The sequence below is a fragment of the Pseudopipra pipra genome, chromosome 6 (genome assembly GCF_036250125.1).
Source record: "Pseudopipra pipra isolate bDixPip1 chromosome 6, bDixPip1.hap1, whole genome shotgun sequence".
Classification (NCBI taxonomy): domain Eukaryota; kingdom Metazoa; phylum Chordata; class Aves; order Passeriformes; family Pipridae; genus Pseudopipra; species Pseudopipra pipra.
Genome location: NC_087554.1, coordinates 12,178,809 through 12,193,403, shown reverse-complemented (window position 1 = coordinate 12,193,403; position 14,595 = coordinate 12,178,809). Strand labels below are relative to the sequence as shown.

Below are 14,595 nucleotides of genomic sequence, written 5' to 3'. Positions count from 1 at the left end.
AAGAAACAAACAGTGGAGGTACCATACACACCACATTTATACTTGCTGTCCACACGTTGCACCTATTCCTCTGCTCTTTTTCCTCCAACAACCATCAGAATAATTATTCTCAGAGAGCATTAACTACAGCTCAAGCTGCAGGCATAATTTACACTTCCTTGGAGACCCAATTATAGGTTATAGGAAACAGCTTTGAAGACAACCTCCCACTCTACAGTTTCATATTTATATAACTAAACCCCTCATTGTTTCACTTGCCTTTTGGATCTGGCAGCTGAACAACACAGTGCAATGGGATGACTAACTTTAAATCCATTTTAAGATGACTAAACATATACATTATGAACAGTTTCTGTCTTCAGAATAACCTTTCTACTTCCGTTTTTAGATGTAAAACATGTATGTGGTGTTAAGTGGCTCTAATTAAAGCAAAAGGGTGTTTTCCTTCAGAGTTAATAGATGCATTGCATTGCATCACTTTCCTTGTATGAGTGCATCAAAACATATTTTGAGAGTCCTGGAGACACCACAGCTGCACCAACACCAAGGCAGCCAAACTGTCTCACTGTAAGCCTAATTATGGTTTAAAGAAATCTGTCAATTTTATTATTATTATTATTTTTGAATACAGACTTAATACAAGCTAAGGCACTGTGTGTTGACACCTGGAGTCTCCTTAAGCCAGTACATCATACTTCTTATGCCAAAACTTCACACTGAAAATGAGTCTAGAGCCAAAAGAGTCCTAGAGCTCAATCCTTTTCTTGAAACAAACCCCCTTGAAGATATCTCTGACCAAATTAAATGTAACTATGACCAATGCCTGGCTGACATTTGGATGTGCCTCACTAACAAGTGTTCACAATTAGGGATGCATGGTTACATATACCTCACACCATAGGAGCTGAAGAAAACTGTTTATTTTCAGGAGGAATAATAAGATGCAGCAAGTGGGCACCTGTCAACAGTTGAAGCCACATTTGTTCTCTTTAAAAGTCTGTTTTTCTCTTAGTTTTATCCAATCAGTTTGCATTTCCCTAATACATAACCCTGTTACATTTCTTGGCATTAAGCTAACATAACCCAAGCAGAGACAGTTTTTTACTTATGCAGAGAATGTGGACAGAAATTATGCAGTCATGATTTTTGTTATCCAACCTAGAGAACTACAAAAGGGCAAAGAACATTTTAAAAATAGAATTGCATAAAAAACCCACACAAGTTCAATATAAAAACATGATACAATTAAATGCAACATTTCACAAAGCAATTTACAAAACTGGGCAACTACTAATCACATTTTACTAACATAAAGTGTAACTTAAAGGTTAGACTAATTACCCAGTTCAGCCACAAACAACCTAAGTAATACCAGGGCTTGATATCAGTTAGCAGAAATCTCAAGGTGTTACAGTACATCTTTCCTGATCTGCCTTGTTCTCAGGGGTCTAAACTGTGATTGAGCAGTGGTTACCTGTGAATATTTTTTTCCTTAAGGAAAACAAAACCAAATCATTTAATCCTTTAGCAGAGACAGTCTTGCAAAAACATGAGCTGCTCACAACAATGCACCTAAACTGGTCCTCATTTTGCTACTTTTGAAATTAATATTTAAAACACTGAAACAATTTAAATCATTGAACAACTTACAGAGAGGAAGATTTGCAGAAGAAGGGAGAAAAGAAAAAGGAAAGAAAAGGAAAAAGAAAAAGAAAATTAAAACTGAGAATCCTAAAGTTCCCTTCACATAAGAAGCATAGGTAGGAGCCAAACTCACAAAGATGTCTTTCCACTCAAATTATCTCCAAACTCTCAGTTCTCACAGCTATACACATTCTGGTGTGTATCCAGATTTTCCATATGAGCTCTGGCTATCTCAGAGCTTTTTTTTATGAGTCACCGTAAACACACAAAGGTATAAAAGTAAGTTCCAACACCCACCAAATATCAGGACCACTTACCTCCAGCTTCTCAGCAATTTCAGTACAAAAACAGTAAACTAGAAAAGAGCTTTCTGTTATCAGAGTACTTTAATTACACTTGTAGTAAAGCATACAGAAACCTGCAAATTCAAGTATGCTTTTTGTAACAAATATCAGATTAACTTCACTTGGAAATACATTTACTTTTTCCTTTCTTCCACTTTCTTAAAGAATCCAATAGTGAGTAAGGGACACATTTTTCTTACTGGCAATATTTTATGTTTACTCAGCTAAGATGGTTTAGCATTTGCATGTACAGTTTATTATTAGCACCTATGTATGATCATACCTAAAGATAACAGTGAAAACTGAGCTGGCATTGTACTGCCCATAACTCAGCAATCAGTGCAGATAAGACGAACAACATTTAGCATCGTGCCAGCACGAGAGTTCACAAATTTATCCTGGCTGACTTATGGTGGCAGCAGTTTCAGTCGTTGACTTAATTAAGAGACACAGATGTTTTGGTTTTACTGCTTTTCTTGCTCATATATCAACTGAGTCTCTGCACCTGGTGTCTCACCTCATTTACTGGGTCATCACTGTTCATTATTCCTTTTCTCTGATCCTACTGTTTCCCACAGAATTTCCCTACCTTCAAAAGAACGAGGAAGTAAATAGAGAAACTTCAAGAATACAGAAATAAACAAGTATTTATTCCATTTTGCTATTGACAAAGAATTCCTGATCTACATGGATTCCTGATCCAGCTTGAAGAAATATCTAATATTTTAACAACTCATGGGAACCTTTACCTGTCCTTTATCCAAGATCACCAAGTGGTGGAAGTTCACTTTTCCACTTGGCAAACAGAAACTAAAAGGAGAGAGGAATGGCTTAAGTGTCAAATGAGAATACATAAAAAGTAATGGAGTGCTTGTTTCAACAGCATTTTTTTATAGAGTAGGTCCCTCAGACTTCAAGCATACTATGACTGAGCTTTAAAAATTTTAAGGGGACATTACTTGAAACGACTTCTTTGTTGCCTTTATCTTCTTCTCCTACCTTCATATCTTTTTCTATCTATAACCTAAACATGAACAGCCCTTCTCCTTTGCCATTAAGTCATTCCCTTTTCCTTTAGTTTTGTGTTTTGCTAACCTTTCAGCAGTGATCTCTTCAACTGTTTCCATTTGTTCTCAAACCTGAACTAGTCTAAATGATTGTGTTATCTCATCAATTCTGATTACCATCACCTCAGGGAAGGTATCTTTTCTTCCTACATGTTTCTAAAATCTGCTGTGGAAAAGATAATAAATGATGCCCCTTACTCAACTAAAATTCAAAGCCTGTGAAAACGCAAGTAACCTCTATGCCTTTGCTCTTCTTACAAATTAGTAATGAGTCTGGAATGCTTTCCCACAGCAATTAAGACTCATTCAGTTAAAAATTACTGTATTATGTCATATGAGTTCTAATCCAAAAGAAGTTACATATTTTCTCTTAATATCACTACCAAAAACTGTACTAGTAACTTCAGGATTTCAAAAGGCACAGCCACAAAATGCTTCTCGTCCTCATGAGTTTACTCAGCTTGTTAGAGTGAGTTACAGCCACAAGTGTGCAGGTAGAGAGAAACCACATTTACAAAGGAGATAAAAGGAAGAGTTTCAGTGCACCAGAATACACATATTCTAATAACAATTATTATGACCTCTAATAGAAACAGAGAACCAGATGTTTTGGTGTTGTTATTGGGGAGACACTGAAGTGGGAGTGAGGGAAGAACAAAGCTATCACCACCACCAGTACCATAGAAATGTCCAACGTGTCAAAAAGATTGCAAAAAGATGCAGCTTGGAAACTATCTTGCAGCATTTATTCTTTTATTAAGCTAAGAAAACAAAATTTTCATAATGACACACTTGATAACTGAAACCTCACCCATTCTGAAAAATGTTAAATGTTGCCTGACTGTGTCATTTCTATTCAAAACACTGCTGCTGGATGAAAAACATAATGAAGAAGGTTTATTCTCAATCCACTCTCTGCTCATACAAATCTTGACTCTCCTACCTTATCAATTTAAAGTAGTGCTGTAGAAGAATAGGCTACAAAAAGTACTTCTCAATCCACCTATTTTTATAATACTGTAATGCAAAGAGCACAAGCCAGAGATCCTTAAATATTACCTTCATACAGAACTTCATACTGAGTGGGAATATAGCTGTATCCCTGAATCAAATCCGGAAGACAGTCCTTACAGAAGGAATGAAGGCAAGGTAGCATCCTGGGGTCTCTCCTCCTCAGGTCCCACTTGCACACCAAACAGTTCCTCAGCAGATCCAGGGTCTCCATTTCCGTTGGCTGCAGTCTGACATCGAAAACATGAAGAGTCACAAAATGGCTCATGACAAGCCCTTCACAAAACACTTGATCACTCAAGCACAAACTAGAAGGCAACAGCGGGATGAACAACCAAACAAACAACATTTATTTAGCCCTCGTGCAAAAAAGAAGTTCCTTTCTGCTGAAAATCACATACCTGCTTTACAGAAAAGAATATCTTTGCAGATTGTTGTGCAGGAAAGTGTGGTTTAAGGTTTACAAACCATGACCCCACTATCTCTCTAGTATTTGCTACTTCTGTAAAAACTGAACTAATCTGTTCTATTGATCTACTTACAAAGCTGCTACAGGGCTGAATTATCACACACTGTACATTTCCTGTTAGAAGCACTGAAACTGTGCAATAAAGATGACGATATTCTCTGACTATTTTTACAATTTCACTTCAATATTTTACAGTTTTCAGGTAAAGCAAATAATAACCATAGCTGATCACACACCCGTCATGTTAGAAAGCTGTCTTGGAAAATGTACAGCATCTTCTGCCAATCTTCTTTATAGAAAATGCACTTCACAGTAATCAAATTTTGACTATCAAGATGACCACAGATCAGATTATAAACAAAACCTAAGCTTTCCACAGGCAGGACAGTGTTCCTCCTACCAACCTAAGCTCCCCAAGGTCAATTGAGAGTTTTGCAGTTCATGTTTCAGCCTCTACTCCGAGGTTGTGAGAGATGTTGATCAGACACCACCTGCAAAGGGTGACTTCTGCAAGTTGCATCAGAGGAGAAAAAGCTAATAAAGTCTCATCTCCTCAGAGTCACCCTTCTATCTGAGCTAGCCTCCTGGGACCAATAGCCCTGACATGGTGGCCCTGCTATCAGCAGTATGTAACTGAAGCTACAATATCCAGATTTCCCCAGCACAGAAAAGCAGCAGCTCTAATCTTAGGGCCACCTATTCCCTTGAAGGAATCTGTCTTGTGGGAGATTCCAGTGGAAATAGTTAGTAAGTGGCTCTGTTTTGTTTTGGGGGGGTTTTTTCTACAATACAAAAAATTTATGAGAGTCTCAGAAATTCGCAACCAGGAAATTTTTAAGTGTTGCATCCTGAAGTAATTGGTATCTAGAATATTTTAGAGAAAAAAATGGACCCTATGTTAAAGTCTGCACCATAGTTCATACCCAAGACCTATTCTAGGTAGATATCCACCGACTTGACTGACAAATTACTTAGACAAATTCAAACCTACCACTAAAACTTAAGATTCTAATTTCTAAAGTAGAGGTCCCTTTAGAAATGATCTGTGAATTGAATTGACAATGGTACCTATGATTTAACTAACATTATATCAGTGCTTATTACACAAACTTACTTTTCACAATGCATCTTCATCTTTCAGAGGCAAATGACCCCAGAGCAGCACAGCCTCTCAGCTCACTCCACCTCTTTTGTTTCTTGCAAGTGCTGTTGCTAAGAAGACAAACCAGCACCCACAAAAACATGTCATTTCTGCAGTAGGAAGCTGAGGTCTTAGACTACCGCATTGTTTAGACAAAGAAACCACAGCCCGGGACCAAAGCATCCCTGCACAGAGAATCAGTGCAAACAAAGCCTGATACTGGGAAACACTGTGTCACTGTAAAGGCCGAACCTGTGGCTGGAGGAGCAGAAGCAGGTTACCCTACATTTTAATTTATGCTTTTTGCATAACATACAAAACTATGTATAAGTTTTTTTGGCAGGAGAGGGAAGAGAGTGATAAAAGTGTTTAAAATTTCGTGCTGAGACAGGTATGCAAATTAGTAGTCTGGCAGATGGAGGAAGAGGAGGCTGAGGTACTTAATGTCTTCTTTGCCTTGGTCTTTAATGGTAAGACTAGTTGTTCTCTGAGTACCCAGCCCCTAAGCTGAAAGACAGAGATGGGGAGCAGAGTGAAACCTCTGTAAGCCAAGAGGAAATGGTCAGTGACCTGCTACACACACAGGTCTATGGAGCTAGATGGAATCCACCCAAGTGTACTGAGGGAGCTGGTGGAAGTGCTCACTGAGCCACTTCCAGTCATTTATCAGCAGTCCTGGCTAATTGGGGGGGGGGGGGGAGAGGGGGAAGGGTCCTAGTTCACTGGAGGTCAGCAGTTGTGACACCCAGCTATAAGAAGGGCCAGAAAGTGGATCCAGGGAACTACAGGCCTGTCAGCCTGACCTTGGTGCTTGGGAAGGCCATGGAGCAGATTGTCTTAAGTACCATCTTGTGGCACTTGTGCAATAACCAGGGGATCAGACCCAGTCAGCATGGGTTTATGAAAGGCTGGTCCTGCTTAACTGACTTGATCTCCTTCTATGACAAGACAACACACTTAGTGGATGAGGGAAAGGCTGTGGCTGTTGTCTATCTAAACTTCAGTAAAGTCTTTGACACCATTTCCCCAAGCTTTCTCCTGGAGAAAATAGCTGCACATAACTTGGATGGGTGTACTCTTGGCTAGATTAGGAACTGGTTGGATGTTTGGGCTCAGAGAGTGGTGGTGGATGGAGTTACATTCAGCTGGCAGGCAGTCACCAGTGGTGTTCCCCAGGGCTCAGTACTGGGGCCAGTCCTGTTTAATTTCTTTATGAATGATTTGGACAAGAGGACTGAGGGTACCCTAAGTCAGTTTGCAGATGATACCAAGTTGGGTGGGAGTGTTGATCAGCTGGAGGGTAGGAAGGCTCTGCAGAGGGATCTGGACAAGCTGAATCAATGGGCCGAGACCAAGTCCCTGAGGTTCAATAAGGCCAAGTGCCAGGTCCTGCACTTGGGTCACAACAACCCCAGGCAGCGCTGCAGGCTGGGGACAGAGTGGCTGGAAAGTGGCCAAGTGGAAAAAGACCTGGAGGTGCTGTTTGACAGCAGCAGAACATGATCCAGCAGTGTGTGCCCAGGTGACCAAGGCCAATGACATCCTGGCTTGGATCAGAAATAAGAGTGGCCAGCAGGACTAGGGAAGTGATTGTCCCCCTGTACTCAGCACTGGTGATGCCACACTTCAAATACCACGTCCAGTTCTCGGACCCTCACTACAAGAAAAATATTGAGGTTCTGGAGTGAGTCCAGAGAAGGGCAATGGAGATGGGCAGGGTCTGGAGCACAAGTCTGATGAGGAGCAGATGAGGGAGCTGGGGACGGCTCAGGGGAGACCTTATTGCTCTCTACAACTACCTGAAAGAAGGCTGTAGCAAGGTGGGGGTTAGCATCCTCTCCCAACAAGAGATAGAACATGAGGATACAGCCTCAAGTTGTGCCAGGGGAGGTTTAGATGGGATATCAGGAAACATTTCTTCACTGAAAGGGTTGTCAGGCATTGGAACAGGCTGCTCAAGTCACCATCCCTGGAGGTATTTAAAAGTTGTGTAGATGTGGCACTTAGGGACATGGTTTAGTGGTAGATTTGGCAGTACTTGGTTAACAGCTTGACTCGATGATCTCAGGTTTTTTCCAACCCAAATTATTCTATGGGTCTATGATTAGCAGTGACTTGGCTACACTGATGGGAAACACCAAGTTCAGCAGCAGTGACTACAAAGAAAATAAACTTCATTACATTTGGAGATGTATGGTGAGAATAATGAGGCAGGACACAGGACAGAAATAGAGGAAGACTGGGAGAACTGGGGAGGCACCTGGCAGGCAGTCACACCTGGAAAGGGAAGCAAAGTGCTTTGGGTATATCAGCCCAGAGGAGGGCAAAGGAAAGGCACTGCACTGGGGCTGCCTTGGGATGAAAAGGTCAGTCATGGCCTTGGGAAGGCAACAGCCATCCCAGAACAAATTGATGGCAACCATCCAGGTATCTCAGGACTGGAATTTCCAGCAAAGCATTAATGCATTTCAGACAAGAGAATTTCGTAATGATACACTCTTAAAACTTAACAATTTCTATATTTGAGGGATGAACTCTCTAAGAAGGTCTTTCAATTTCCTGTGATTATTTTTCTCTATTTAATCAAATTTTTTTATCTTCTTCAGTCCATTAAAAGTGGATGTTGCTACGGGAGGCTCATAACAGCACTTTGAAATGTTATTAACAGCAATTCCACCAGTTTTATCTCCGGGGTGAGGCAGTGTGAGGGGAGGGCATGCACCCGACAGCAGTGACTGACAGCCTCCTCCAGCACATCACCTCCTTCCCCGTCACGTCACGGTGCCTCTGGTAGCCACTCCTGCTTGACAGATTAACAGCTCAACCTCAAACCCCAGGTTTGAATTTTTCCTCTGGGCAGTTATGGCAGGAGTAGGCACATGGCACAGGCAGCTGCCAAGGAAGGAGAAGTCCTGCTCCGGCCTCAGTGTAGGTGTGTCAGGGACAAGGCTCAGCTGTGCAAAATACCAACCCCACACTAAATCCCAGCTGGCCTGCAGTGGGGCAGAGACCACAGCTGGTGGGGTTGGCCTGCCTCTCACAAAGAACATTTTGCATGACAAAATATTGCAAGACATAATACTAAGACATTAAATACCAAAGAATTGAGAGTGGTGTCTACTATGCATGTAAGCGAGCTGGTGTCACCTGCCTGTTGTCACGTGTGCATGGGGCATGTCAGTGCTGAGCGAGCTTTTCCTCACTTCTGTGATCTGGTCAGTGACCAGGTGACCAATACCAGGCAATAACAGCACTCCTTAGTTTGCTGTACCACACAACTCACCTCTGAGAACTGGAATGTTTTTGCTTTGGCAGTGGATGAACAGTATCACCTATTAGGGAACAGTGGTCCCATCAGTCAGGGAGAGACAGTTCACACACTCTTACCTTAGTACTTTACAAACTGTTCACTTAAGTTATAGTTCTGCACAACTAGCAGTACCACTGGCTAAGATGAATCATTTCATAAATGGAACACATGTCAATTTTACCCTAAAAGCCATCTAAATTTAATTAGTGCCAAACACATCAAGTCCCCTTTTCACAGACAGCTGTAGAGAGGATCACCAATCAAAGAGCAGCACAAATACAGAATCTACTTTGCTACCCTGTAAAGACAAAAAGATGAGGCATTTGTACATGCCACGTACTGGACACCGTAGTCAGGCAATTTCAAAATAAAGCAAGAAACAGTCAAACCACTGATCAAAAAGTACCAGAAATAACTAAGCAGGTAAGACTCAAGTGTGAACACTGTCTGGACAAGTCAGAAAAACAAAATACAAAACAAGCTTCTGTATATCAGTTCATTTTATCCATTGTTTTTATTCAAAAAATTTGAATAAAACAAAAACTTTTATGCCACAAGCACACAGGCACCACCAACTTCTTTGATCTTCTCCTCTGCTCTTCTACTGAAGAACTTTGCTTTCACAATTACAGGCTGCTTGGGCAGCTTCCCCTTGCCCAGGACTTTGTAGTAGCCCTAGAAAGATTTAAAAAAGAAGTTCAGTGTTTGTAATCGGCTTGCAGGCTTCTACATTCAGACCTGTTTTTCAACAGTTAAAACTAAAACTGTGATCACCATGACCTCATCCAGACAACTCAGTACCTACAGAAAGATGCCCGGCATGACCTAGTGGGGTTGCATTTGTTCTGAAAGTGCAAACTGTAAACTAAAATTCTCCTGTGATTTAGAAGCTGGATGATGCTTCCCCAAATACTCCATATACAAAAAACACTCTAAAGTCACCAAACTTTCCACATTTTTCTGGGAAGAGCAGTTGGTTGCACTTCCAATACTGCCTACTATGCAATGACTGCTGGTCAGTGCTCTTTAACAGTTGGACACCCTGGTACTTCTGAGCAGAGCAGAGGGCTCTTCTGCGTGCCTGAAATGCACAGCTGAAGCTTTGTCAAGCTTTCGCAGCCATAGCTGCTAACACTGGAATCCTCTCATGTCATTCCTGTCCCTTACATTAATAGGACAATCATGGCATGAAGTCCATTAATAAAACAGCTGTTGAAATCACTGCTGGTTAGAAGTGGCAGCCTAACTGGCCAACACAGGTATCTTCATGTGGGAGGCAGAACAGCCCCACCTGGCAGAGCAATTCAGTGTTCCTGATTCGGTGGCTGACTGGGATACAGGACATCACAGCCAGTGAATAAGGAGCAGGTGTTTATGTCCGAGAACTATAGCACACCAAGACAACCAAACATGTGGAGATGTGACTCTAGTCTCGATATTGAAAAAGTGATGTTATGAGACCAGTTCTGCCAGGTTTTGTACATGCTTTCAGTAACATTTTAAACAAGAAATCTTTCACCATCTACCCAAAGGAGGGAACTCTATGCCCACAGTCACACACAACTATAAGAAAAAGTCCTTACAGGGAAAAATGTAACACCATAAGTGCCTCTGTAACTACTTGTATGCCAAGATACCTGTCTCAAGAAGCTCACAAATACTTAAGCACTCAAATTTAGTTGCAGTTCACCATTTCCCTACTTGGAAAGGCAAAGCTCAGTCACACATGAAGAGACCAGAAATCACAGGGCTGAGTCTGAGCAGGAACTCACCGAGCGCACTACATCGATGACCGGGGCCAGACCAGCCTCATTTTTGGCATAATTAAGCCTGGTCTGTTCACTGACGAGCGTCCACAGTTTATCCAGGTTGACAGTAGGACAGAACTTTTGGTTTCTCTTCAAGTGATAGTGTCTCATGCCTACTTTTCCAAAGTAACCAGGGTGACTGGGAAAGAAACATATTCTGCATTAAATCACGTTTTTAATTCATCCTGAACAAGCAGAACTACAAAATTAACACTCAAACAAGCACCTTATTGGATTAAAGCAATCAAAATTTTCACATTATATTTTTTTTCATATTAGTATGTGTAGTATTTAGGTGTAATATTTATTAGTAACTAAACCAAGAAAAAATTACTTCCTCTTCAAGTGTTTCATCTCCCTTGAACTCACAACTTCATCCCTCTCACTGGAGTCTGCATTTCCAGGGCAGTCTCAACTCCATGAATGCTGAGAGGGCTGCACTGCCTGCAGAGTTTCAGCGCTCCTGTCACTAACCTGGTGACTGACTGAGACAGGAGTGGGCACAGCCAGTGAATAGATTAGTGTTTACTGTCCGAGGACTCCAGCACACCAGGACAACAGGCAGTGCCCAGATGTGACTCTACAGTCTCGGCCACGAGTAAGGACAACATCCCTGACCCTACAGGATGCAGTTTCGATTTAACATTTAATATAATATTTTAAGTTTATTGTGTGTGCATTGTAAAGCAGGAACCAAGTTATTAACCAGCAAGTCAGGTCAAATTTACCAAATGCAGCACTGAACTCTTAAAAGACACCTTGTTTAAGTGAAAAAGCCTTTGATTTTAGGGTAAATGGGGACATGAGTTGACTGTAGCTATAATGGCACACTTCACGTTAAGAGTAAAAAGCACACAGGATTGCAGAAAATCTTCTTTATTCACAAATAAAAGTTAGTTGTGTCTACTTCAGGAACACACACGTTGCTAGTATTCATTTAAAATGTTCACTTACTATTTATCAAAGTTAATCCTGTGATGGTGCATACCACCAGCATTACCACGTCCTCCTGGATGCTTCCTGTGTTTCCCTAAAAAGAAAAATTTAAGTTTGTTACACTAACGTTACATATAATATTTGGGCTTAAAGGTACGTTAAGTGTCAATTTAAACTAATTTAATTAATTATTCCACCTTGTTGTGTGACAAGGTGCTAACGGCCAAAGAATCAGAAGGCAAACAGCACTGCCTTGTAATGTTACAATGTCGCACGACCAGTACTGATCGCCTGAGCCCTACAAATGTGCAAGGCTTCTGATCGGCCCATCACTGCGGCACCGACCCCCGCACGCTGCGGCCTTCGGAACTACTCGCTACTTCCCACAGCCTAGCGGGCCCCTGCACCCACGGCCGCCTTTTCCTGCGACCCGTGAGGCACAGCAGCCTCCCCTCAGCGCCAGGGAGCCCTCAGCCGACAGAGACACTCCCGCCGAGGCGCCCCAGCCCACCCGCGGCCTCCCCTCCACTCACCCACGCGGCCGTGCCCGTGGCTGACGTGCCCTCTCAGCTTCCGGGTCTTCCTTAGCCTGGAAGGCTGCAGGAAAGCGGGAGAGAAGCTGTGAGCGCGACGGGCAGCGAGAGGCAGCAGAACCACCCGCCGCACCCCGAGGCCGCAGCCCCACGGCGGGCGCGCAGCCACACGCCATGGCGGGCCGGCCTCCCCACATCGCTCTGCCCCGCAGCGGGCTCGGAGACGCGCCTCCCCGCCACCCTCCAGTACTCCTCAGCCATGTCCCTCTGCGGGAGAGACGGCCGCGGAGCCCTCCATTCCATTCCATCCCACCCCATCCCATCCCGGCCCGGCAGCAGCTCCCACCATCTTGTCGGCGTGCGCGAGGAAGAGAAAGGGCGCGGTTCTCGCGAGAGCGGAAAAAAGCGCGGCGGGCGGGTGGGCGGGGCTGAACTCTCGCGAGGCTTCGCTGAGGCGATCGCGTCGGGAGCTGAGCTTAGTGGGCAGGAACAGCGCGCTGTCTGATGTCGAAATTCCTGCTGCGATCCACAGGAAAGGCTGGATTTTGAGCAGAACTTTGGAAAATTTGCAAGCTGGGTCACTTTATTAAACACCCATAACAACGGGAAAATAAACACTATGTATTAACTATGTATTAAACACAGTTATTTGCCACACTAGAGTACTAGTGAGGCCTGAGGAGTGTTACTGTGTTCTCGAACCCTGTATGGGCCATTCCCTTAAGAGTGCCCGGTGATCCTTTTGGGTCCCCTCCAACTATTAAATATTCTATGATTAAGCATGGATTTTTGGAGGGTTTTTTTAATGGATTTTATACTGTAAGATTTTAAACAGATCTTTACCAGTTTTAAACACAGGACTTGATATTAGATTTGGGTTTTTTCAGGATTTCCTTCTCAGTTAAGCAGTGCACTTGGAATGTTCCATGCTGAGGAAACCCATTAGGTTCAGTAACTAATTTAGAAGAGAACACTCCTTATTTTTCATTCATCCTTCCCTTTCAAACACAGACCTCCAAATGACACAGGGATTGTTTTATATAGCCATAGTCTGAGGGTCAAGAAGATCTACAGATTTTTTGAAACGTGATCTCACCATGTCCATTTCTATCCTCTGATTCACATTACAAAAGCAGGAGCAACATGTTGATGGATCATAAAATGTTTAAAACCTTTCTCCTTAAATTTTTAAAGTGCAGATGGAGGAAAATAGCTTTCGTGTGGGAGACGGATTTTACAGCATCACAGTCTTGTACGTCAGCATTCTGCAGCATGTCCTGATGATGTTTTATCCACCATTTTCTTAAGAGGAATATGTATTTCCCCATACATTTACTAGCAGCTGTTGTTTATAAAAAGGCCAGAAGCCACCTGTACAAGTGACATTATTCCTTTCACTCCGAAGACTTACATCTAGGAGTCATTCTGGAACTTAGAACATATTATATAGTAAAACTAATGGAAATTATTGATTGTGATGACATTTCCATTGAATCAAAAGCACCTGATATTTTACAGACATTTCATGTCCACTTAAAAGCTTTTGTATACACACAAGTGTGAGGGAAGTAATTAAAAAAGGAAACGGCTTCACCTTTTTAGTGAATAATCCCTCGATATTGTTCTATGAGGCTGACAGCAAACCAGAACCACTGACAGGTTCGGAATTGCGCAAGCCTCAAAGCCAGTCTAACTACAGAAATCATGCTGCAAATGAAGAAAAACACAGTATGGCTTTTTTTTCTTTAAAGGTAAGAAGCTTTAGCTAATTTTCATTATCTGTCAGACTTGCAAACATATTCAAGCATTTTATATTTTCTTCCTCAGACTACAGGGAAACTTAAAGAACCTCAACAGTTCTGTTATCAGATCAAGGATGAATGTGGTAGCTAAGCAGCACTCACAGCTGTGCAGGAGCCATGGCAAGCTGAACCATTCCTGTCCTATCTTCACTGACATGGAAACATCAGCTAAACACACTGCAATTAATGTAAAAGAAAAGCAGTCTCTCATGAAATGTAGGTAATCAGCTCATCAGAAATTCAGGCAAAGGCTGCCTGCTATAAGCTGCTCGTATTCTACTCTGATCATCTACCCAAGGTAGCACAAAAGCAACCTGAAAATATATATATGATACAATGATACAATGACAAAAGAATTTGCTGCTACCCCATCAAAGAAATGTTTTAAGAGATGCTTCTGTTCGGATAAAATTAACAAAACAGCGATATAAAACACCTGCTCTTAGCACCAGTGAAAAACATTGAACAAAACCCAAACTACACATCATGAAATAGCAAACCTACCAAAAGACAGGTTCATAATAACCATT

General features: G+C 42.2%; 2 protein-coding genes and 2 non-coding genes across 4 annotated transcripts in view; all 4 read right to left on the bottom strand.

Moving 5' to 3' along the window:
* TRIM66 (tripartite motif containing 66) overlaps positions 1-4,407 on the bottom strand; it is a 52,319-nt gene extending 47,912 nt beyond the window's left edge. Inside the window, exon 1 of the mRNA XM_064657388.1 lies at positions 4,115-4,407. Coding sequence (XP_064513458.1) covers positions 4,115-4,334 — 220 coding nt within the window. The 5' untranslated portion in view covers positions 4,335-4,407. The remainder of the gene's footprint in view (positions 1-4,114) is intronic.
* A 5,070-nt stretch (positions 4,408-9,477) lies between these two features.
* Positions 9,478-13,936, bottom strand: RPL27A (ribosomal protein L27a). Its single transcript, XM_064657387.1, has 5 exons — positions 12,610-13,936; positions 12,264-12,327; positions 11,749-11,824; positions 10,759-10,933; positions 9,478-9,661 (listed from the first exon to the last, which is right to left on the bottom strand). The coding sequence occupies exons 1-5, from the start codon at positions 12,610-12,612 to the stop codon at positions 9,533-9,535; spliced, it is 447 nt and encodes a 148-aa protein (XP_064513457.1). The 5' UTR covers positions 12,613-13,936; the 3' UTR covers positions 9,478-9,532.
* LOC135416834 (small nucleolar RNA SNORA3/SNORA45 family) lies at positions 10,292-10,423 on the bottom strand. The gene has a single exon (XR_010431772.1). It is a non-coding gene; the product is annotated as a small nucleolar RNA SNORA3/SNORA45 family (small nucleolar RNA).
* On the bottom strand, positions 11,256-11,387 carry LOC135416833 (small nucleolar RNA SNORA3/SNORA45 family). Its single transcript, XR_010431770.1, has one exon. It is a non-coding gene; the product is annotated as a small nucleolar RNA SNORA3/SNORA45 family (small nucleolar RNA).
* Positions 13,937-14,595: the final 659 nt, after the last annotated feature.

Bases quoted from the DNA above. Each gene is read 5' to 3' on its own strand.
- RPL27A (XM_064657387.1), bottom strand. The intron at 10,934-11,748 runs GTAAGTGAACAT...TTTCTTTCCCAG, and splicing joins AGGATTAACTTTGATAAATA to TCACCCTGGTTACTTTGGAA. The intron at 9,662-10,758 runs GTGAGTTCCTGC...AAATCTTTCTAG, and splicing joins TCATCGATGTAGTGCGCTCG to GGCTACTACAAAGTCCTGGG.